Source organism: Halichoerus grypus, chromosome 2 (genome assembly GCF_964656455.1).
Source record: "Halichoerus grypus chromosome 2, mHalGry1.hap1.1, whole genome shotgun sequence".
Lineage (NCBI taxonomy): Eukaryota > Metazoa > Chordata > Mammalia > Carnivora > Phocidae > Halichoerus > Halichoerus grypus.
In genome coordinates this window covers 164330819-164355801 of record NC_135713.1, presented here as the reverse complement: position 1 = coordinate 164355801, position 24983 = coordinate 164330819, and the positions used below count along the sequence as shown (strand labels likewise).

Genomic DNA, 24983 nt, shown 5'->3' with positions numbered 1-24983 from the left:
ATTCTGTTCAAAATACTTTCTAATTTCCCTTTTAACTTCTTCTTTGACATTATATTACTTTGACATATATTTGGTTTCAAATATTTAGAGATTTTCCAGAGATCCTTCTGTTATTGATAATACAGTTTAGTTCAAATATGGATAAATACCATACGTTGTGTGACCTGAATCCTGTTATTTTATTGTCCCAAGTTGTGATCTCTTGTGGTAAATTTTTTATATACTTGAGATGAATGTGTTTTCTGATGTTGGGCACAGTGTCCTATAAAATAAATGTCAGTTAAGTCGCGTTGGTTGATAGTAGTTGTTCAAGTACTGATTTTCTGTTGACTCGTTCTATCAGTTATTGAGAGGGATATTGAAATCTCTGACTATAATTGTGGATTTCTCTATTTCTCTTTGAGGTCCTATTAGGTTTTGCTTCATGTATTCTGAAGCTCTGTTATTAAGTGCATTAAACATTTAGGATTGTTATGTTCTCTTTATGAACTGACTTCTTTATCATTATGAGATGACTTTATCATTGACAAAATTCTATGCTTTGAAATCTCTCTGCTATTAATATAACCACTTCGTTTTTGATAATAAAAATCCTAGAGAATCAGGTTTGAAAATATATATATATAACCACTTCATTTGTCTTTTAATTAGTTTAGCTTGGTATATCTTTTTTCATCCTTTAACTGTTCACCTATTTACGTCTTTATATTAACTGTATTTCTTGTAAGCAGGGTATAGGTGGGCCTTGCTCTTTTATCCAATTTGATAATTTCTACCTTTTAACTGGGGTGTTTAGACCATTTACATTTAATATAGTTATTGATATGGTATGTTTAAGTCTATCATCTTGCTATTTGTTTTTTATTTGTCCCATTTGGGGTTCCCCCCCTTTTCTGCCTTCTTTTGGGTTGAATATTTTTTGTGATTCCTTTTATCTCCTTTGTGGACTTATTAACTATTGTCTGTATTTTGATATTCTAGTGGTTGGCTTAAGGTTTATACTATGCACTTTAACTTAATCAGGGTCTGCCTTTGAGTGATGCTGCACCACTTCACTTTTGGTGTAAGAATCTTCTTTTTCTCCCCTCCCAGGCTTTGTACTATGGTTGTCACACATCTTACCTATGTTATAAGCCTCTTGGTACATTGTTAGTATTTTTGTTTAGTTATCCTTTAAAGACACTTAGTTAATAATATCTTATGTATTTACTTGTGTAGTTGCCATTTCTGGTGCTCTTTATTCCTTGGTCTAGACTGATATTTTTCACTGTTATTTAGCATTTCTTGTAGGGGAGATCTGCAAGTGATGAATTTTTTCAGCTTTTGTAGGTCTGAAAAATATTTCATTGTTGACTCTGAAAGACATTTTTGCTAGGCATAGAATTCCAAGTACATAGTTTTTTTCTTTCTTTCTTTTTAAGATTTGTTTATTTTAGGGGGAGGGGCAGAGGGAGAGAGAATCCTGAAGCAGACTCCCTGCTGACCGCAGAGCCCAATATGGGGTTCAATCCCAGGACCCTGAGATTATGACCTGAGACAAAATCAAAAGTCGGCGCTTAACTGGCCACTTAACCGACTAAGCCACCCAGGCGCCCCTATATTTTTCTTTCTATATATTTTGAAGATGTCCTCTTGCTTGCATGTTACCCCAAGAGAAGTCTGTGATCATCCCTATTTTTATTCTCTGTTCTTAACATGACTTTTTCTCTGACCATTTTACAATTTTCTGTCATTAGTTTTGAGCAATTTGATTGTGATGTACCTTGGTGTCATTTTCTTTGTGTCTTTTGTCTTGATGTTCATTGAGCTTCTTGGATCTATGCGTGTATAATTTTCATCAAATTTGGAAGATTTTTGGCCATTATTTCTTAAATATCTTCCCCACCCTTTGGATCTCCAATTATATATATATACATAGGCTGCTTGAAGTTGTCTCATAGTTAGTTCATGGGTGCTGGGTTTTTTGTTTGGTTTTTTTCTTCTTTTTCATTTTGGATAGTTTCTGTTGCTGGGCATTCAGATTCACTAATCTTTTCACTAATCTTGTCTCACCTGCTATTAATCCTATCTGGTATGTTCTTTTTCTCAGTCATTGTAATTTTCAGTTAATTTTTAAAAGTTTTAATTCCAGTGTAGTTAACATACAGTGTTTTATTAGTTTCAGGTGTACAATATAGTGATTCAGTGATTCTGTACATTTTTTAATGCTTATCATGATAAGTGTACTCTTAATCCCCATCACTTATTTTCCCCCATCCACCCACCCACCTCTCCTCTGGTAACCATCAGTTTGTTCTCTATAGTTAAGAGTCTGCTCTTTGGTTTGTCCCTTTTTTTCTGTATTCATTTGTTTTGTTTCCTAAATTCCCCATATGAGTGACATCATATAATATTTGTCTTTCTCTGACTGACTTATTTCACTTAGCATTATATTTTCGAGCTCCATCCATGTTGTTGCAAATGGTAACATTTTGTGTGTGTGTGTGGCTGAATAATGCCACATTTTCTTTCTTTCTTTCTTTCTTTTCTTTCTTTCTTTCTTTCTTTCTTTCTTTCTTTCTTTCCTTCTTTCCTTCCTTCCTTCCTTCCTTCCTTCCTTCCTTCCTTCTATTTTTTAAGATTTTATTTATTCATTTGAGAGAGAGAGCACAAGCAGAGAGAGAGAGGCAGAGGGAGAGGGAGAAGCAGACTCCCTGCTTAGCTGGGAACCCGATGTGGGACTCGATCCCAGGATCTGGAGATCATGACCTGAGCAGACGTTTAATCATCTGAGCCACCGAGGTGCCCCAGTGCCACATTTTCTTTATCCATTCATCTATTAGTGGCACTTGGGCTGATTCCATAATTTGGCAGTTGTAAATAATGCTACCATAAGCATGGGGATGCATGTATCTTTTCAAATTAGTGTTTTCATATTCTTGGGGTAATTATCCAGTAGTAGAATTACTGGATCATATGGTAGTTCTATTCTTTTTTTTTTTTTTAATTTTCATTTTCTATGTGTAAACATTTGTATTAATGCAGACTTTAATCTGATAAAGTTTGCCCCCAATCAGACTGTTATTTCCATTTGTAAGTAGTTAAATCAAAGAAAAAAATTTAAATTAATTTCAAATATATACCATCAAAAATAAATATTCACTTAATGTGGTCTTATCTGTTTTATGATATCAAAAGGTTTTTTCCTCCACTTAATAAAGATTCTAAGATAAATTCAAGATTCTTTGGAATAAAAAAAGATTACACCTTCTAAAACAGTGAGTTTACAAAACAATGCAGGGGATTGCTAGGCACACTTAACTGTAAGAGAAAAGTATGTCCAATGAAAAGGAAATTTAAAACATGACCTTAAACTTTTGTGAAAACTTTTAACAAGGCCTTTCCTTCATTTACTTTTAGCTATTCCATAAATACTAGAAGAGAAATTGAACATTTTTTTTAAAGATTTTATTTATTTATTTGACAGAGATAGAGAGCACAAGCAGGGGGAGCGGCAGGCAGAGGGAGAGGGAGAAGCAGGCTCCCCGCCGAGCAGGGAGCCCGATGTGGGGCTCGATCCCAGGACCCTGGGATCATGACTTGAGCCGAAGGCAGACGCTTAACCGAATGAGCCACCCAGGCGCCCCGAGAAATTGAACATTTTGTAATGAAACTTAGAAAAATGTCTTTTTCCATAAACATCCATCTTTCCCTTTGGCTCCTTCTTCCAATCCTCCACTGTGCTGAAGAGCTGTTGAGTTCTTCCAGATTTTTGGTTAGGCAGGTGGTTTCCAAGCTGACTGGGTTTTCCAGGTAGCTTCCTGCACAGGGTTTTCCAGTCACTGGACCTGTGACTTATCCAACTTTGAAAATGGCCTTGGCCCATTCATGTTTCATGTGCTTTATTCATGAGACAGGTAGGGCTTTGAGAAACACAATATCCCCAACTGTGCACTGCTGAAGAGCATCATGAGCGAAGTAGGCTTTTCGCTTATTAAAATAATTTAATAAATAGGCATCCAAAATAAGTCTGGTCACTCTCACTTTAGCTGTTTTTTGCGTTGCTCTTCCAGTCACTCCACACGATCCATTTGGCTTGGGCAGATGAATGAACTACTGACATTATGTGGCTTTGGTCACCTCCCAGCTCTCCTTTCCATGTGTGTGTCCTGGTAGTTCGTTTTTTGAGGAACCTCCATACTGTTTTCCAGAGTGGCTGCACCAGTTTGCATTCCCACCAACAGTGCATGAGGGTTCCTTTTTCTCCACATTCTTGCCGACACTTGTTGTTTCTTGTGTTTTTGATTTTAGCCATTCTGACAGGCGTGAGGTGGTATCTCATTATAGTTATGATTTGCGTTTGCTGAATGATGAGTGATGTTGAATATCCTTTCATGTCTGTTTGCCATCTGTATCTCTTCTTTGGAAAAATGTCTGTTCATGTCTTCTGCCCATTTTTTAATTGGATTATTTGTCATTATCTGTTAATTTTTTAACTAAATCTGAAGAGATGATGGTCAGTCAATGAATATTTGGAAAAGAATTTCTGACACAATTTATGAGGAATACATATGTTTAGGGAAATGTATTGAATAATGTAAGAGTTTATATAATTTATTAAATTAATAGCTTATATTAGCTATTTTAATTATAAACATGACATCAAAAAAATTAAAAATGACTTTTCAGCTGGTCAGCATAAAGATGCCAGAAGTTGTATATATGACTTCACTCATTTAAAGTTTTCTACTATGTATTTCTTTTTCTTTCCCAATTGATTTCACAGTAGGAAATTAAATAGGTGGTTTTGAGTCTTTTTGACTTAGACAAATAAAGGTTCCAGTTAAAATTAAACTCTGTTGCTCCTAATAAAGAAAGGTGCTTAGGTGGTTTCTACTTGAAGGACACTAAATCACCATTTTAATTTAAATTTACCAAACATAATTCTTCAGTTTTTCATTAATCAAAAATTATTAGTCAGGTTTTTGCCTAAGAATAAATAGATTTGATGCTAATAATTTTTGTGCTAGAGGCAAACTGCATCCTGTCTTCGTTTTCCTATCTGGGACTCAGTTCTAGCCATCGCCTCAGTAGAGTCAATGGAAAGGAAAGGAAAGTTTGAGAAGCTCATGCCTGAACTCTCACACAGTAGTCAGCACACTCACAGAATGTTAGAGATAGAAGGAACTATTTTAGAGATCAGTTTTAATCATAAGAAAAAAATGAAGGTGAAGGAGGTGATAAGTGACTTGGCTAAGGTTGCATAGCAGGTGAGTTGCTTCAACAAATGAGACTCATTATTCCTAATTTCCAGGTGAAGATGCTTTCCACTGTACCCACACCTTCAAAAATTAACCTTCATATCAAAGTTTTTGCCTATTCCGAAAATTGTATTTTAGTTAATAGGTTGTGTGAGTTGAATCTATTATTGGAATGTTTTATATGTATACACACACACACAAGTTATCTCTGTTTCGTGTTAGTATACTTGTCCATTAAAACTTGTATAATTTTAAAAATTGAAATATAATTAAGATAATCAAACATCTGTTTTGTTTTTTATTTTTAAAGATTTTATTTATTTGAGAGAGAGAGAGAGCACAAGAAGGGGGGAGCGGGAGAGGGAGAAGCAGACTCCCCGCTGAGCAGGGAGCCCGATGTGGGACTTGATCCCGGAACTCCAGGATCATGACCTGAGCCGAAGGCAGTCGCTTAACCAACTGAACCACCCAGACGCCCTCTGTTTTGTTTTTTAAAGATTTTATTCACTTGAGAGAGAGAACAAGCAGGAGGAGGGGGAGGGTCAGGGGGAGAGGGAGAAGTAGACTCCCCATTGAGTGGGGAGCCCCATGTGGGGCTCCATCCCAGGACCCCGAGATCATGACCCAACCTGAAGTCAGACACTTAACCAACTGAACCACTCAGGCGCACCCAGACATCTGTTTTTTATTTTTATTTTTATTTTTATTTTTATTTTTTTAAAGACTTTATTTATTTGAGAAAGAGAGAATGAGAGACAGAGAGCATGAGAGGGAAGAGGGTCAGAGGGAGAAGAAGCAGACTCCCCACCGAGCAGGGAGCCCGATGTGGGACTCGATCCCGGGACTCCAGGATCATGACCTGAGCTGAAGGCAGTCGCTTAACCAACTAAGCCACCCAGGCGCCTAGACATCTGTTTTTTATTTTTATTTTTATTTTTTATTTTATTTTTTTAAAGATTTTATTTATTTTTTGACAGAGAGACAGCGAGAGAGGGAACACAAGCAGGGGGAGTGGGAGAGGGAGAAGCAGGCTTCCCATGGAGCAGGGAGCCCGATGCGGGGCTTGATCCCAGGACCCTGGGACCATGACCTGAGCCGAAGGCAGACGCTTAACGACTGAGCCACCCAGGCGCCCCCCGGACATCTGTTTTTTAAATAAACATTAATTTTGTTTTAATTTTTGAATAGATAATATAGTTACATGTTTCAAAAATCAAAACTGCAAAATTACATATTTAGAGAAATCTTACTCCTACCCCGCCTCTTCTGCCATGTTTGTACCCACTGCTGACCTCTATAAGTAACCAGTTTTAGTGGTTTCTTTTTATCCTTCAGGTGTTTCTTTATGCAAATATATATTACCAAATAAAAATATTATTGCTCCAGTTTGCTTACACAAAAGGTAGGATATTATGTATACTATCTTACCTTTTTTTTGATCCTGCTTTTTTTGGGTTTTTTTTCTTTTTTTTTTTAAGATTTTATTTATTTGAGAGAGAGCGAGAGAATGAGAGAGAGAACACGAGAGGGGGGAGGGTAGGAGGGAGAAGCAGACTCCCTGCTGAGCAGGGAGCCCGATGTGGGACTCGATCCTGGGACTCCAGGACCATGACCTGAGCCGAAGGCAGTCACTCAACCAACTGAGCCAACCAGGCGCCCCTTTGTTTGTTTTTAAGTAGGCTTCATGCTGGGTGTGGAGCCCAATGTGGGCCTTGAACTCCTGACCTTGAGACTGAGACCTGAGCTGAGATCAAGAGTCAGATGCTTAGGGCGCCTGGGTGGCTCAGTTGGTTAAGCGACTGCCTTCGGCTCGGGTCATGATCCTGGAGTCCCGGGATCGAGTCCCACATCGGGCTCCCTGCTCAGCGGGGGGTCTGCTTCTCCCTCTGCCCTCTTCCCTCTCGTGCTCTCTGTCTCTCATTCTCTCTCTCTCAAATAAATAAATAAAATCTTTAAAAAAAAAAAAAAAAAAAAAAAAAGAGTCAGATGCTTAACCAACTGAGCCACCCATGCACCCCTTTTATGATTGTGCTTTTAAAAAAATTTTTAGCCTAGAGATATTTCCATATATATATACTTAGAGATCTTCCTTATTAAAAACAAACAAACAATTATAGAGTGTTCTGTTGTGTGACTGTTCCATAATTAACTAGCCTTGTGTTGATGACCCTTGGGTTGTTTGCTGTAGCAATCAAAACAGTACTGTAGTGAATAACTTTATACATATGCAGGTATATGGGCAGAAGTGGTTTGATTGCCAGAAGTGAGATCGCTGCACCAGTGGTAGGTGGATATGGTTGCATTCCCCTCTGTAGCATGGTGACATTCTGCATTCCCACCAGAGTGCCTGAAAATACTGGTTTCTTCACAGCTGTGCTAACAGGAGTATGTTATTAATCTTTTGAATTTTTAACCAATCTCATAGATGAAAACTGGGATCTCAGTGTAGTGTTTAATTTGCATTCTGAGCAAGATGAACATCCTTTTAAATGTTTGAGAGCTTTTTATTCTCTGAACTGACTGTTGTATTCTCCATTTTTATTTTGAGTTGTCTTTTTCTTCTCCATCTTTGAGAGTTCTTTAAAGAGTAGGGACATTAGTCCTTTGTCTCTGAGTTATGAGGGCTTTTTTACTTTGCTTATGGTGGCTTTTTGCTAGGTAGCAATTTTTTTGTTGTTGCTGTTTTTATGAAGTTGAATTTTCCAATCTTTTTTTTTTTTAACGACTTTGGAGTTTTGAGCCATTGTTAGAAAGGTCTTCCTTACTCTAAAGTTATTAGGGCATTCATCCATGTTTTATTCTAGTACTTACACGATTTCATTTTTATATTTAAATCACCTATGTTGCTTCTGTCTTAAAATTGGTTTCTTGGTTTGTGGTGTTTGAGCTTCAGTTTTCACATCATTTGGAATTTGTGAATTTTCTCTGCTCTCCTCAATTCACTGAAGATGTAGTCTCTATGTGGGACATTTGTATATAGAGTGGCTATTCATTCTTACTGCTCTATATGATTTTTAGAAGTGGGAAGACTTGGTCATCATTCTTCCTCCAGAAATGGAACCTTTTAGATTTTAATGTTTACCTACACAAAACATAGTAATTTGGTGCTTTAAATTGGAGAGGGAGAGCTGGAGCCTATTTAGGTAAAGTTCTAAAATCTTAAATGGAAACATAACATTTCTTTGCAGTAGTAAACTTTTGTTAAAAGGGGCACATTGGTTATCTTCTCAGCTTTCAGGACAAAGCAGTGGTTAGCATCTCTGTGAAATCTTTGGATGCAGTAGGGTTGAGGGAGAGATGATTGTGCTCAACTTTATCACCTTTGGCCAGATTTCTAATGTTTTTTTATGTTGTATTTGATTGAGTGGTTGCTTTGGACATTTTGTGTTTCAGGTGCAAAAGTATTTGGGACAAAGATGGAGTTGAAAGGGTTGAAAGGTAATTAATTATCGCTTGGGGTCAGAACTATAGAACTAGGGGAAAAAACTCCTTTGTCTCGATACTCCATTCCACTGGCTCTTTCCTTTCTTCAGAGTCTGTTAAAGTGCAGAGGGATGAGAGATGGTTTTGCTGTTCTGGATTATTTGCTATTGAATTTCATTGTAACTAGATCAATAATACTTTGTTACTTGGGCCATCATGGAAATAGCTTTGTTACAGTGGCTATTACCTTAAGGTGTATTTCACAGAAATGGTTTCTAATTACCTATTGTGATGGCAAGTAAACTGTTACTAGTGAAGAGAGAAGTAAGGTTAGATTTGTATCCTCCCAGTACTTAACCCAGAACCTGTGACATATCAGGTGAGTGGTAAAATTAATTGACTAAACCCAGCCGGGAAATAGGCAGAGGAATTCCAAAACGTGCACTGAAATTGTTTGGCACTAGTACCACATTAAATACGGACACTTACAGAATTTTCCAAATGTGAGAAATAAAACTTCAAACACATTTCACATTTCATATAATATTGGATGATTTTAAACTCCCATATCTACCACTATATATTTTTGTCATTATGTATATCATTGCTATGTACCTACACTATTTCTAACAATATTTTACTTAAATTTCTCATGAAAACTTAGTTATAATGTATTATTCATTATTGAAAGGTATTAGTTGGAATTTTTTTCAGCCTGATTCTGATCATTTTCTGCCAACGGGAATTTTTAATTATTGGATTGACTTTTATTGTAGTTGTTGTTAAGAAAGTACTTGCTAGTAGAAATTGAGTTTTTGTAACTCTGTATACTCTATGTCTGTTAGCTAATTTTTCTCAGCTGGTGGCTCACTTACCATTTTATATATATGTGTGTGTGTGTGTTTATATAGTTTTTAAAGATTTTATTTATTTGAGGGAGAGAGTGCACACAAGTGAGAGAGCACAAGCAGGGAGAGCAGCAGAAGGAGAGGGAGAAGCAGACTCCCCACTGAGCGGGAAACCGGTGTGGGGCTCAATCTCAGGAGATCATGACCCAAGCCTAAGGCAGCTGCTTTTTTTTTTTTTTTTTAAGATTTTATTTATTTATTTGACAGAGAAAGATATAGCGAGAGAGAGGGAACACAAGCAGGGGGAATGGGAGAGGGAGAAGCAGGCTTCCCGCTGAGCAGGGAGCCTGATGCAGGGCTCGATCCCAGGACCCCAGGATCATGACCTGAGCCGAAGGCAGACGCTTAACAACTGAGCCACCCAGGAGCCACTATATATTTTAAAAAAAATTTTTTTTAAGATTTTATTTATTTATTTGTCAGAGAGAGTGAGAGTGAGACAGTGCAAGCACAAGCAGGGGGAGCTGCAGGCAGAGGGAGAAGCAGGCTCCCCACTGAGCAATGCGGGACTCCACCCCAGGACCCTGGGATCATGACCCAAGCTGAAGGCAGATGCTTAACCGATTGAGCCACCCAGGCGTCCCTATATTTTTATTTTTTTTTAAAGTAATCTCTATACCCCAATGTGGGGATCGAGCTCACAACCCTGAGATACAGAGTGGCATGCTCCACTGACTGAGCCAGCCTCACTTAATCAGTGTGAATGCAAGTAACTTGAGGAGCTGGAGTCTGCTTTTTTTTTTTTAAGAAGATTTATTTATGTATTTGAAAGAAAGAGCACGATGTGAGGCAGGGGGAGGGGCAGAAGGAAAAGGGAAGCAGACTCCCCAGTGAGTGGGGAGCCTGATGCAGGGCTCCATATCACCAACTTGAGATCATGACCCTAGCTGAAACCAAGAATCATACGCTCAACCGACTGAGCCACCCAGGCGTCCCTAGAGTCTGCTTTTAAATGTCCTATTTTCCCTGGTTCAGAGACAGTGATAGGACGCTAGCATAGAGCAAAAGAGTCTAAGAATTATGACCTTGATTCATCTTACTGAAATGGTTTCATTTGCAGGTGGCACAAAACAGAAGATTAGCCTTGGTTGACTCTCTGCATTACTGCTTTGGGGTACAATTTCAGTTTTTAGAAAGATTATCATTTAGCCGTAGACTAATTTCAGGTTTCATGGTCAGCAGCTGTGTTGCAGTACATTAAATTGAAAGGCAGTTGTTGCTGTTGAGAATGCACTAGGACTTCTGTCGTCCATTTGGTTTCAGTACTGTTTCTTGTCTCCTGCGCCAGCTTTGCAGGTATGGTCCAGGGCAGCAGTTAAGGATTGCTTTCATAAATGAATGGATCAGTAACTTTCCTGACTACTAGGTATTATGGTTATTAGTTATGTTCTATATAACTAGAATTTTGTCTGCCAGAATTGGTTGCTTACAATTAAAAATTAACTAGATTGTGGTGAAGTCGATGGATGTAGTTAGACAAACCTGGTTAAGACTAGGTTCTGCCTCCTCCTAGCTGTGTATGACTTTGGGCAAGTTACGTGACCTCTTTAACCCAGTTTTCTCATCTGTTAAATGAACATAATAATACTGTCTTTGTCATAGGCCTGAAGATTAAATGGAATAATGCACTTAACCTTGTACACAAAGATTGGTAGCTATTATTAATATATCTGTTATATGGTCTAATTGGTTTCTTGTTAAATATACTGCTTCATCGAGTCTGAGAATCCAATGATTGTGATAGACTGTACCATTATATTATGTACTGATAAGAAATTATAACACATAGATCACCTATTAGATTTTATCTGGGACCTGCAGTTTGGCTTTGGGATTAATCACCTGTGGATTTCATTCCTGACAAATCCCTTGCTGTCCACTCTTTACTCTCTCCCCTGGTTCTCAACCTCTCAGCAAGTTCAAATCAGCCATTCTATTTAGCTCCCGGGGAATTGTTTTGTACCTGCCTCCTTACTAATCTACCTTAGTGTAAAAAATGTACATACTGTCAATTTTTTATTAAAAGAAATACGCTTTAGGGATGCCTGGCTGGCTCAGTTGATAGAGCATACAGCTCTTGATCTTGGGGTTCTGAGTTTGAGCCCCATGTTGGGTCTAGAGCTTACTTTTAAAAAAAGAAAAAGAAGAAAGAAATAAACTTTGTTGTGCTAACATAACTGCTCTAGCTTCTTGTGTACCATAGTTCTATGTAGCTTCAGATTTAGTACCTGTGAACAGACATACAAGACATTTATTATACTTTTTACCAAAGGGAGTTACCATTGTACTACTTTTGTGTAAAACTTGTCATCCCCCTTGCCCCAACTTTTTTTTTTTTTATTCTTTTCTTTTTTTTTGGTAAATAAACAACACTTGGCTCTTAAGGAATAAACTCTCAACCCAACTCCCTTGTTCTCACCAGAGAACTGTTATGGGGCAGGGATTTGGGCTTCAGTTCTTATCCTCACTACAAACAAGATTTTGCTTTAAATAGCAGTTAATTGCACTTGTCCCAAATCAAAATATTCCAAAATTTTTAAAGATTTTATTTATTTTATTTTCGAGAGCACGAGCAGGGGGAGGGGGAGAAGGGGAGAGAAAGAGGCAAACTCCCCTCCCAGGCACCCCTTGATGGTTACCTTTAAATGATGGCTTTTTAAACACAAACTAAAAGCCTGATTGATACTTTTTTTTTTTTTTTTTAAGATATTATTATTTTGTAGGGAGGGGCAGGGGAGATGGAGAGAAAATCTTAAGCAGTCTCCACACCCAGCGCTGAGCCTGATGCAGGCTCTGTATCATGGCCTGTGCTAAAACCAAGAGTCAGACGGTTAATGGACCACGCCACACAGGCACCCCTCCAGAATTTTTAAATAGAGTACTTTGTTCTTTGGGTACATGTTTTTGCCCCTTATTTCAACTGTTTGGAAGTATTTTATATTTGGGTAAGGTGTCTAGCTATGCAGTTTGCATTTCTCTGTATTTTTTTCTTACCCTTATTGGAAATGGGGGTGAACAACTTATATACCAAACTGGTATTTGAAAGAAGTGCGTATAAGGCATATGGTAAAAATGGAGTTGGGAGAGAAAAGATTTGATAGATTTTTAGCAACTGCAAATGAAGTGAGTGTGTGTGTGTGTGTGTGTGTGTGTGTGTGTGTATAGCATTATTTTTTTATTTTTTTAGTTACCTAAATGTAGACTAGCAGACATTTAAACATGAGTAATTAGGATTTTTATATGTGTTCCGCCTGGAGTTTCTGAACAAAGACCAGCTGAGCCCCTCTTAGTACTCTATAGATATTTCTCCAGCAGCCATTACCCTAGTTTAGTTAAGTAACCAACAGTATTTTGTGTAGTGTTGTTTGCTTTTTAATTAAAAATCCCCAACACCAAAGAAAGAAATAAATTACAATACATTCATTTTAACTCATATATTAAAATGTCAAAAAATGTTCAACCTAGAACAGGTAAATAGGCAAGTTATGTTACTGAAAGTTGTGGTAAAATACTCAACAAAATTTACATCTTAATCATTTTTAAGTGTGTAGTTTGGTGGCATCAAGTACATTCAAATTGTTGCACAACTATCACCACCATCCATCTCCAGAACTTTTTTTGTTTGTTTGTTTGAAGATTTTATTGATAAGTAATCTCTGCATCCAGTGTGGAGCCTGAGCTCACAAGCTGAGATCATGAGTTGTGTGTCCCACTGACACAGCCAGCCCGGCGTTATCTCAAACTCTCTCTGCCCGTTAAACCATAACTCCCCATTCCCTACTCCTGCCAGTCCCTAGTAACCATGTTCTATTTTCTGTCACTGTAATTTGATTACTCTAGGTACCTCATAAAGGTTAGTTATGTTTTTATAGAAATTAAATGTTAAGTGGTCAGCACGATCCCGTGACCATGTCCTGTTCAGCAAGAAGCAGGCATGATAATGAGGCCGCGACTTTAGATATGTTTGAGACTGTGGAACTGGAGTGGAGTGGGGTTTGTATATTTTTATGGCTCCGTCTTTAAATGTTTAAATCTTTTGAGTCTTCTGAATATATTTCATGAAGCAAGTAAGAATAGTTTTATTTTTTTCTAGTTACTTAGCCCCAATACTGTTTACTGAGCAACTCAGTTTTTCCCTACTGATTTAAGAAAAGGTTTACTTTAAAATTTCAGTGTTGGGCACCTGGGTGGCTCAGTCAGTTAAGCAGCTGCCTTCAGCTCAGGTCATGCTCCCAGGGTCCTGGGATCAAGTCCCACATTGGGCTCCACACTTAGTGTGGAATCTGCTTGAGATTGTCTCTCTCTCCCTCTGCCCCTCCTGCTCGTGCGTGTCCTTGCTCATTCTTTGTCAAATAAATAAATGAATCTTAAAAAAAAAAAAAAGATACCAACAGCATTTTTCATAGAGCTAGGACAGATAATCCTAAAATTTGTATGGAATGTTTACAAAAGACCCTGAATAGCTAGAGCAATCTTGAAGAAAAAACAAAACTGGAAGTATCACAATTCCAGACTTCAAGTTATATTACAGATCATAGAAGCCAAGGAAGTATGGTACTGGCACAAAAATAGACACACAGATCAATGGAACAGAATAGAAAACCCAGGAATAAACCCACAATTTATGTGATCAATTAATCTTTAACAAGGGAGGAAAGAATATACAATGGGAAAAAGACCGTCTCTTCAACAAATGGTGTGGGGGAAACTGGACAGCTCCGTGCAAAAGAATGAAACTGGACCACTTTCTTAACACCATACACAAAAATAAACTCAAAATTGATTAAAGACCTAAATGTAAGAGCTGAAACCATAAAAATCCTAGAAGAGAGCATAGGTAGTAATTTCTTTGACATTGGCCGTAGCAGCATCTTTCTAGATATGTTTCCTAAGGCAAGGGAAATAAAAGCAAAAATAAACTATTGGGACTACATCAAAATAAAAAGCTTATGCACAGCAGAGGAAACAGTCAACAAAACTAAAAGGCAACCTACAGAATGGGAGAAGATATTTACAAATGACATGTCTGATAAAGGCTTAGCATCCAAAATATATAAAGAACTAATACAATTCAATACCCAAAAAACAAATAACCCAGTTAAAAAATGGGCAGCAGATATGAACAGACATTTCTTCAAAGATATACAAATGGCCAACAGACACAATGAAAGATGCTCAACATCGCTCATCATCAGGGAAGTGCAACTCAAAACTACAGTGAAATATCACCTCACACCTCACACCCGTCAGAATGGCTAAAACGAACAACACAAGGAACAACAAGTGTTGGTGAGGTTGCCCTGTTGGTGGGAATGCAAACTGGTGCAGCCACCGTGGAAAACAGTATGGAGTTTCCTCAAAAAGTTAAAAATAGAACAACCTTAGGATCCAGTAATAGCATTACTGGGTATTTACCCAAAAAATACAAAAACTTGAATTCAAAAGAATACATGCAACCCATGTTTATTGCAACATTATTTACAATAGCCAAATTATGGAAGCAGTCCAAGTGTCCATTGAAAGATGAATGCATAAAGAAGATATGTTACACATATACAATGTAGTATTATTCAGCCGTAAAAAGAGATTGAAATCTTGCCATTTGCAACAACACGGATGGAACTAGAGAGTATTGTGCTAAGTGAAATAAGTTAGAGAAAGACAAATACCATATGATTTCATTCATATGTGAAATTTAAGAAAGAAAACAAATGAACAAAGGAAAAAGAGAGAGAGAAGCCAAGAAACAGACCCTTAACTCTAGAGAACAAACTAATGGTGACCAGAAGGGAGGTGGGAGGTGGGATGTGTGAAATTGGGGATTAAAGAAAATAAAATTAAGGTCTTAATTTTTCTCTCCATAGGAAGAACTAAAGAATAAGCAATTCTGTTTTAACCTTTTTAATTTTATGCTAAATTTATTTTACTCTAATAGCACAGTTAATTCTCATTTTGTTGTATTAAGAGAAATATTGGCAGAAGGAAATGAAGGCAGTGTATAACAGGCCCGTTTGAGTGAGGGCCTTGGGAAACCCATCAGGAATAAGCCTAGTGATTGGAGAAGGCAGAGACAAGGTGGCAGGCAGGGAGCCTTTTCAGCAGGGCTCACCATTTTTGTTTGTAGGACTTTCTAGGAAATCTTTTTGAGCTGTACTTGTGTGCTGCAGGCACTCTTGGTGAGCAGCCTAGATTAGGTTTAGTGCCCCTCACAAAGGCAAAATCAAATGCCATAAACCTATTGTTTGTTTTAATTAGGTGTAGTTTGCAATTTTAATGTTCTTCAACTCATAAACATTTGTAGAAAGGGTGAGGGGCAAATAAATAGTCTCGTGGTATGGCACTTATTTTCTGCTTGAGAGACATGTTCCTTTCCCCTCCTTCCTTTTAATCTTCCTGTTTCCTTGACACCTGCTTCTGAACTCCATCCCGTCCCTCCCCGCTGTGATGGTGCACTAGCACTTCACGGTACCTAAGGCTCTTTCAACTCTTATTTCCCACCAACTGTCAGTTGAGAAATAAGGTTGCTTTGTTTGGGAGGGAAAGGGTAGAATCCTTTCTGAATGTCTCCTTTTCCTTTGAAGCAGGAGCACTTCAGAGACAATTGAACTGCTTTTAGGTTTTTCTTTACCACCCAGCTTTTTCTTCTGAGAGATCCTGCCGTGAACACGGTTCTGTTGATGACATCGATTTGTTGCTATGGAAATAGTGGTAATGTCACAGATTCAGCCCAGTGACTTGACTTCAGGTTCATGCAGGAGAAATGCGCAAGGCTTTAGGGGAGAACCTCATTAAAACTGAAAGCTATCAATTATAAGCAGGTGAAAGGTAAATGGAGCCAACTTTTTATATAATGAAAACAGAAGTGAACCCCTAGCTGATTGACTGCATGCAGTTGAATACCCCAGCATGAATTCTGACCCATGAGAATCTTTGACAAAATAAAACATTTACACTTTCTCAGAGTATTTCTTCTACCTAAGTTTAAATCTTTTAACCTGCATTATTCGCACTAAAATTGTCTTTGTTTTGATCCTCAGGACATGGGCAGCAGCAGATAGTTCCTTCCTCAGGACATGGGCAGCAGCAGATAGTTCCTTCCTCAGTCTCAGCGGCCAACCCACCAGCCAACAAGCCCCAGCAGCAGAATGGGAGCTCAGCAATGGGTAAATGGCCACATGAGGACATGTGCTAATTATATGTATCAGGCTTCTGAATAATGTTTTGAAATGTAATCTGGGACTAAAGGGAATTTTCAAAATGCCGTTCATGATCGTTGCTTCTTGCAAAGGAGAAGTCCAATTCTCATTGTAAAGTGTGTGATTGAACAAATGATTAAAGATAGTCTTTTAAAGATACTTAATATGCTTATTTTTATCAGGATGATATACTGTTCTCTGTTAATAATAGTTTATCTGGTACTTTCTCACATCTTAGGTTTTACACTCTTGACTTTGCGAATTTACATACCTTTTAAATTCTCGCCTTTTAACTATTTGGAATCCACTTGTCTCTCTCCAAGTTTCCCATTTCGGGTTCTCATCGGAATTTATCTTAACGTGAAGATGGTATCATTTATATTGGTCATAGGTTCTGCTTCCCAGTCTCATGGATGAGAAATAGTTTTTCCTTTAACGCTCTCTGCAATAGGTCCTGAGAGGCTATAATGGAACCATTTTGTTTACTTTCTGGCCTTTGCTTTAGGAATTACTATTGAAAGTGATGATTTGGGTTGGATTTATTTTTAGAGGTTGGATTTATTTTTAGAGGTTCTTTTTTCTGTCACAGCTTCTTATACTCCACCTCTTCCCCTCCCCTCAACTATTAATTGCTAATTTTGAATGCTGAGATTTTAAGAAAGGCAAGGTTAAGATGTCACTAATCTTGTTGTGAAACTTCCAGGACATGGGACTTTTTCCCCATTGGTCTTTGATATTTTTATCTACCTTGCAATATCTGTTAACGTACCTTCTATCTATCTCCCTTTATAAGTGGATCTATTGATTTTATTTTTTTAAAGATTTTATTTAAGAGAAAGAGTGAGAGAGAGAGAGCGAGATTGAGAGAGAACACAAGCAAGGGGGAGGGGCAGAGGGAGAAGCAGGCTCCCTGCTGAGCAGGGAGCCCGACTCAGGGCTCGATTCCAGGACCCCGGGATCATGACCTGAGCCAAAGGCAGACGCTTAATGATGAGCCACCCAGGCGTCCCATAAGTGGATCTATTTATACACAACTCGCAAATTATGTACTTTGAAGGAGGTCATGGAATAGATTTAGTATCTAAGATGGTAAATAATCTAATAGTCACTTCCTTAGGCTGAACTACAGATAGTATGTTATTCTTCTCCCTCCTCCCACAGATTTATTTTCCAAATTGTCTATCTTTGACTTATGTTAACATTTATTTTTAAAAATCAGTTAATGTTGTCTAAACACACATCAATTGGGTGGCGAAAGAAAAAAAGACTGGCTGTGTATTGAGGGGAAGCATGTGTGTGTGTGTTATATATAACTATCTTATAGAGAGTATTAGGTATGTATACACACATACATTCTTCAGAGTTCATGTGCTTCCTTGCACAATCTTGAGGCAATTATTACTGTTGTGTGTATAGTTCTCTCTTGACTCCCCAGTTAGAATAGAAAATGTTAAGATCCAGGACAGTCTATGTATAGTTTTTACTAAGTGCTACAAATACCTGGAATAGTGTCTTACAGGATGTAGAAACTCAATAAAGAAATGCTGGGGGCGCCTGGGTGGCCCAGTCAGTCCAGTGTCCGCCTTCGGCTCAGGTCATGATCCCAGGGTCCTGGGATCGAGCCTCATATCAGGCTCCTTGCTCAGCCCGGGAGCCTGCTTCTCCCTCTGCCTGCTGCTCCCTCTGCTTGTGCTGCTCACTCTCGCTCTCTCTCTCTCTCTGACAAATAAATAAATAAAATCTTTAAAAAAGAAAAAGAAATGCTGAATATGGTAGATTTACATTTCCAGCCAAATTCCATCCTAAAGAAATGCTTTGGTAGAGAAGATATGAAGTAATTGGACGAAATTAGATTTTCTCAATTTGGAGGTTGAAACTTTATAGAAACTGTGCATATAAAGGAGCTCATGTGTTTATAGGCTTTAGTTACCTGCTCTTTCCAAGCACATGGTAGCTGCTCAGGCTTGGATAAAAAAGCAGAAGGGATCCTGGTGCCCAGCCGCCTAGTTGTCTTGAACCAAAAAGTGATTCATGTCCTTTGCTCCCAACTAAACCCAGTCCCATAGACTTCATTATAGACTTTTCAGTCCTGTAGATCTATTGAACATGGTGAGTTTTCTGAGGATGTTTTGAGGTAAAATGTTTGTGAATAGGTATCCTTCACCTCATATGGTTCATTCAGTATGTCCCTTACCTCCTAGCCTTTCCTTTTTCTTTTTTTTAAGATTTTATTTATTTATTCAACAGAGAGAGACAAAGTGAGAGAGGGAACGTAAGCAGGGGGAGTGGGAGAGGGAGAAGCAGGCTTCCCACAGAGCAGGGAGCCCGATGTGGCAACTGAGCCACCCAGGCGCCCCTTGCTTTTTTTTCTTACGCATCTAGTGACTTGCTATCAGTTTTACAGTCAAGAAGGTTGGTTGATTTTCTCTGACCCATTATCTTGCCCATCGATACAAAGGACAGTTTAAGAAGGATGGGCCTCCGGGGTACCTGGGTGGCTCCGTTGGTTGGGCGTCTGCCTTCGGCTCGGGTCATGATCCCAAGATCCTGGGATCGAGGCCCACATTGGGCTCCCCACTCAGTGGGGAGTCTGCTTCTCCCTCTCCCTCTGCAGCTCCCCCTGCTCATGCGCTCTCTCTCTTTCTCTCTCTCTCTCTCTCACTCTTTCTCACTCTCTCTGTCAAATAAATAAATAGAATCTTTGGGGGGGAAAAAAGAAGAAGGATGGGCCTCTGAAAGAGCATTGTCTATACTCAGTATAATTATTATCTTGACTTCAGTCAGAGCTTCAGTTAGCAAATGTAGTAAACTTCTGTGTGCCCAGGCCTTCATTCTCAGTTGCTTTTCTAGCCTCCTGTTTTGGTCTCTATTTGATCTCCATATCTCTTGATTACTAAAAAGGAAAAACTTTGCTTCTCATTTTGTTTGATTTCACCAGCAACGCCTCCATCATTGAGAGTTAGTACAAAATTTATATAAAATTTACATAGAATAATGATGGTCCTTCTTTGTGTTTGTTTTTAAAGGTTCCACTGCATCTAAGACTTATGGTGCCTCAAAGACACTTGGAAAAGCTGGAGGTACCAGCTTCGTGAACAGTTCTGGAGGAACACAGGTCAAAGTGGTACCCATTGCCAGCCTCACCCCTTACCAATCCAAGTGAGTTATTCCATAGAGTAAGTTCAGAATGTGCCTATGATATGAGGTTAGAGGTTATTACGGGCTCTAGAGTTATTTATGTGTGAACGTCAGGGTTACCATACATAAAGTAAGTTTCATCTTTTTTTTTTTTTTTTTAAGATTTTATTTATTTGACAGAGAGACACAGCGAGAGAGGGAACACAAGCAGGGGGAGCGGCAGGCAGAAGGAGAAGCAGGCTTCCCGCAGAGCAGGGAGCCCGATGCAGGGGTTCGATCCCAGGACCCTGAGATCATGACCTGAGCAGAAGGCAGACGCTTAACGACTGAGCCATCCAGGCGCCCTCATCTTTTTTTTTTCCTCCAATGGGGGAGGAGGGTACAAATTGTGGCAAACTTCAACTCTCTTACCATAAAAGAATGGCAAGAAAAGCAATCTGCTATAGCCTATGGAGTTTCATTTGTTTTGAAATAATTTGAATTGAAAAATATTTAATGCTTAAAGAATCCATTTATCGTCTTATGAGTAAAAATAAATATTTTTTGTAATTCAGAAGGTGTTTCATCTTCTCATAAATAAGTGACTTTCAGTCTAAAAACTGTTACTATGATTTAGTAGACTAAGAGAATCTGTACTGTTTGTATAGCCACATTATTAATATACCCTGAACAGATATTTTTCATTAAAAGTTAATTTTAGCAGTTAAAAATTAGTGAGTTCTGGGGCGCCTGGGTGGCTCAGTCGTTAAGCGTCTGCCTTCGGCTCAGGTCATGGTCTTGGGGTTCTGGGATCGAGCCCCACATCGGGCTCCCTGCTTGGTGGGAAGCCTGCTTCTCCCTCTCCCACTTCCCCTGCTGTGTTCCTGCTCTCACCGTGTCTCTCTCTGTCAAATAAATAAATAAAATCTTAAAAAAAAAAAAATCAGTGAGTTCTCTTTCCAGAATTCTTTCAGATATGTTTTTATCTAATCTTCAATTCTTTGCAGTGCAGGGAAAATGAGTAAGGTAACTAATGTGCCCAACACTTGTGTTCAGTATGGGCCCCAGGACTGGGTATTGGATCTTGTACCTCCTTCTTTTTTTTTTTTTTTTTTAAAGATTTTATTTATTTGACAGAGACACAGCGAGAGAGGAACACCAGCAGGGGGAGTGGGAGAGGGAGAAGCAGGCTTCCCGTGGAGCAGGGAGCCCGATGCGGGGCTCGATCCCAGGACCCTGGGATCATGACCTGAGCCGAAGGCAGACACTTAACGACTGAGCCACCTAGGCGCCCCTTGTACCTCCTTTTTTTTTAAGTGGCCTCTGTCTGAGGTCATACTGCTTTAGCGTGTTTTCTTTTGGTGGCTTACCAATACCATGTCCCATAATTTTGTATTTATATATTCAAGGTGTGTCAGAATGGAGACAGAAGTTTGACACCAGTTTTATCAGTTCCCATAATTGAAAATAGTGGCAAATATAATTGCTGGTATTACTGCATCTTCTAGCTTAGAACCTTTCATTAAGGGGATACCGTTGCCTTGGTGATGCTTTTTGGAGAAGGGAGAGAGTTTATAAATTTACTAATTTGACAGGAGAATGAGTTAGTGTTAAATCATCTTGTATGTTTTACTACTTGCTTATTCTACAAACTGTCAAACCTGTATGTCATCTTGGGGTTTTAATTAGCTGGACTAAAATACAGCTTACATTGAAAAATGGAATATGCATAAGAAAGGCTATAGGAAGATGAAGGGAACCTTTAAGATCTGTCCCAGGTAAGCCTCTGAGCACTAATATAATCTGTTTGATTTTTAGGTGGACTATCTGTGCTCGAGTTACCAACAAAAGTCAGATCCGTACCTGGAGCAATTCCCGAGGGGAAGGGAAGCTTTTCTCCATAGAACTAGTTGATGAAAGTGTGAGTATTTGTCAAGTGGGCAGGTAGGAGCAGTCTGAGAAACAGGCCTGTGTGATGAAAAACCAGAGTAGGCCAAAAATAAACATGATTGTTATTATTGTCTTTCCTTTTTTATAGTCTTTTGATGCTGTCTAGGAGCAAAGGGTTAAAGGTCTTTTTTTTTTCCCCAGAGGGGGTTGTGTGGGGGGAGGGGGAGAGAGAATCTTAAGCAGGCTCCACACCCGGTTTGGAGCCTGACGTGGGGCTCAATCTCTCATCCCTGAGATCATGACCTGAGCCAAAATCAAGAGTCGGATGCTTAACCAACTGAGCTTGCCAGGTGCCCCAAAGGGTTAAAGGTCTTAAATAAAATCCTTTTATTTTATGTTATGTTATGTTCTTTTTAAAAAAAATTTTCTTTTAAAGATTTTATTTATTTGACAGACACAGCGAGAGAGGGAGCACAAGCATGGGCAGAGGGAGAGGGAGAAGCAGGCCTCCCACCGAGCAGGGAGCCCGATGCAGGGCTCGATCCCAGGACCCTGGGATCATGACCTGAGCCAAAGGCAGACGCTTAACGACTGAGCCACCCAGGCGCCCAAAAAATTTTTTTTTAATTTATTTATTCTTTTTAAGTAGGCTCCGTGCCCAAAGTGCAGCTTGGACTCATGACCCTGAGATCAACAGTCACATACTCAGGGCGCCTGGCTGGCTCAGTAGGTAGAACATGTGACTCTGTTGACTCTCTCTCTCTCTTTTTTAAGATTTGTTTATTTGAGAGAAGGAGCACATGAGTTGCAGGGGAGGTGCAGAGGGAAAGGGAGAGAATCTCAGACTCCCCACTGAGTGCGGAGTCTGACTCAGGGCTTGGTGTCACAGCCCTGAGATCATGATCCTGAGATCATAACCTGAGTCAAAACCAAGAGTCAGACACTCAACTGACTAAGCCACCCAGGCACCCCTAGAGCATGGGACTCTTGATCTCGGGGTTGTGAGTTTGAGCCCCAAGTTGGGTGTGGAAATTACTTAAACAAACAAAATTTTTAACAACAACAACAAAAAAGAGTCGCATACTCTACCAACTGAGCCAGCCAGGCGCCCCTAAAATCCTTGATGTTAATGATTTTATTTCTGAGAGTCATACACTCTACCAACTAAGCCAGTCAGGCGCCCCTGAAATCCTTGATTTTAAATGAAAGCATTTGTAGCAGTAGAAATTAGTTTTCAAATGTTTGAGCAGCCTCATGAGCAAGAGAAACCAGAGACACTCTGTCTGACCTGTTTGCAGGCTAAATTGAAGCCCTGAGAAGTGATGTCTGCTTATGAGCAAAGTGTTGCTTTGGGCCACAGCAGAAAGCATGCACCAGCCGCCTTGAGAAGTGAACGGTTTTGTGGGAGATGGATTCTGCCTGTGTAGACTCTATGCTTTACTTAAACAAAACCAAACCGTGATGAAGAAACAAAAAATCCACAATGTGGAATCTCGATAGTCTTGTTAGCCATTTCTCTGTTAGTTTTGTTTATAATTCCTGATATGTACTTGATACATTGTTTTCAAGCTGCTGCATATTTCCTATTGGCTCAGACTTCTGAGAAGGCAGAAAAAAAATAGGTGGTTTGTTTTTGGAAGATGGACTGATACCCCAAATATATTGACTGTATGATGGCAGAATCAATATCAGAACCTAATTTTTTACCAGATTATCAGTCTAATCTGTCAGTTGGCTAAAATTTCAGCCCTTTCTTTAAGTTTCTTATCCATCTGAAGTTTGTTTTTGTTTTAAGTAATCTCTACACCCAATGTGGGGCTTGAACTTACAACCCTGAGATCAAGAGTCGCATGCGCCCCTAACTGAGCCAGCCAGGCTCCCCCGTCTATAGTATTTTGACTGATGGAAAAGTAAAAGTGAAAATCAAATCAAAAGCAACTTGAAAACATGATGTATTACAACATTTTGGCAGTGACTCCCAAATATGATGTAATTCCTTGCTTGGTAGGAGCATGAGGGCAGCTGGGGAATCATTTGACTCATCACACTTCCTTGTGGGCTTCGTTTGTGTCACTCAGTGTTCAGAATTTATTTTTGTTGTCAGAATATTAAAATCACTAGGTTTCTTGTGTTTTTTTGTTAGGTCTCTAACTTGAGGTTAATAAAGCACCACAGCAGGATCAGCTAGTTAAACCTAGGTTGTTCCATTGTGAATAACTTGAATATGTGACTATAAAATGTGTGTTTCTGGGGTGTCTGTAGCTCTCTCACACATTCCGTTTGTGCCTGTGTGACTGCCTTAAAGATCAGGGGTAAAATTTGATAAGCACAATTCTAACCTGCTCTTGCATGCTTCTGCAGGGTGAAATCAGAGCTACTGCTTTCAATGAGCAAGTGGACAAGTTCTTTCCCCTTATCGACATGAACAAGGTAGGGTAGTGTTACGTTGAGAACTGAAACCATTGAGTGGTACCGGGAGGAGGGAGGGATCTCTTGTCCATAGGAGAACTGCGTGGTGGTAAGGAGTTGTTTGTTGAATCTGATAGACTACCCACATTCCATGGCTTGCCTCTTTTGCAGGTCTATTATATCTCTAAAGGCATCCTGAAGATTGCTAACAAACAGTTCACAGCTGTTAAAAATGACTATGAGATGACCTTCAACAATGAGACTTCTGTCATGCCCTGTGAACATGGTCATCATTTACCTACAGTTCAGTTTGATTTCACAGGGATTAGTGACCTGGAGAACAAGCCTAAAGACTCACTTATAGGTAAGTCTGTGTATGAGAGCAAAGAGAGTTGTGATTACTGGTTTTGTTTGCAACATGTAAGGGACTGAAGTGCTTGCCATTCAGCCTTTGATCATGCTGTAATGGGTGCCTTGACCATTTTTGCTAACACATTGTGCCTGTATTTTAGACATAATTGGGATCTGCAAGAGCTACGAAGATGCCACCAAAATCACAGTGAAATCTAACAACAGAGAAGTTTCTAAGCGAAATATCTATTTGATGGACATGTCAGGGAAAGTGGTCACCGCTACTCTGTGGGGGGAGGATGTAAGTATTTGCTTGAGCAGTCAGAGCATGTGCAGAAGGCAGAGACGTAGAGAGCCGGGCGGCTGTCTTGTCTTGAGAGTTGTGGGGCTTTGGCCGTGTGGGCCCGTCCTAAAGAAGGATTGAGCTGGCCAGGGAATATCCGAAATCC

At 39.2% G+C, this 24983-nt stretch overlaps 1 protein-coding gene and 1 pseudogene across 3 annotated transcripts in view; one reads left to right on the top strand and one right to left on the bottom strand.

Moving 5' to 3' along the window:
• The window catches only part of RPA1 (replication protein A1), a 69649-nt gene that overhangs the window by 29168 nt on the left and 15498 nt on the right, over positions 1-24983 (top strand). For 2 of the 3 annotated variants that reach the window (XM_036091067.2, XM_036091069.2), the window contains 6 exons: positions 16609-16734; positions 19794-19926; positions 21703-21805; positions 24136-24204; positions 24355-24547; positions 24696-24835. In XM_036091067.2, coding sequence (XP_035946960.1) covers positions 16609-16734; positions 19794-19926; positions 21703-21805; positions 24136-24204; positions 24355-24547; positions 24696-24835 — 764 coding nt within the window. The remainder of the gene's footprint in view (positions 1-16608; positions 16735-19793; positions 19927-21702; positions 21806-24135; positions 24205-24354; positions 24548-24695; positions 24836-24983) is intronic. The other variant, XM_036091068.2, reaches the window with a different exon arrangement.
• LOC118534966 (small ribosomal subunit protein uS17m pseudogene) lies at positions 3297-4102 on the bottom strand (annotated as a pseudogene).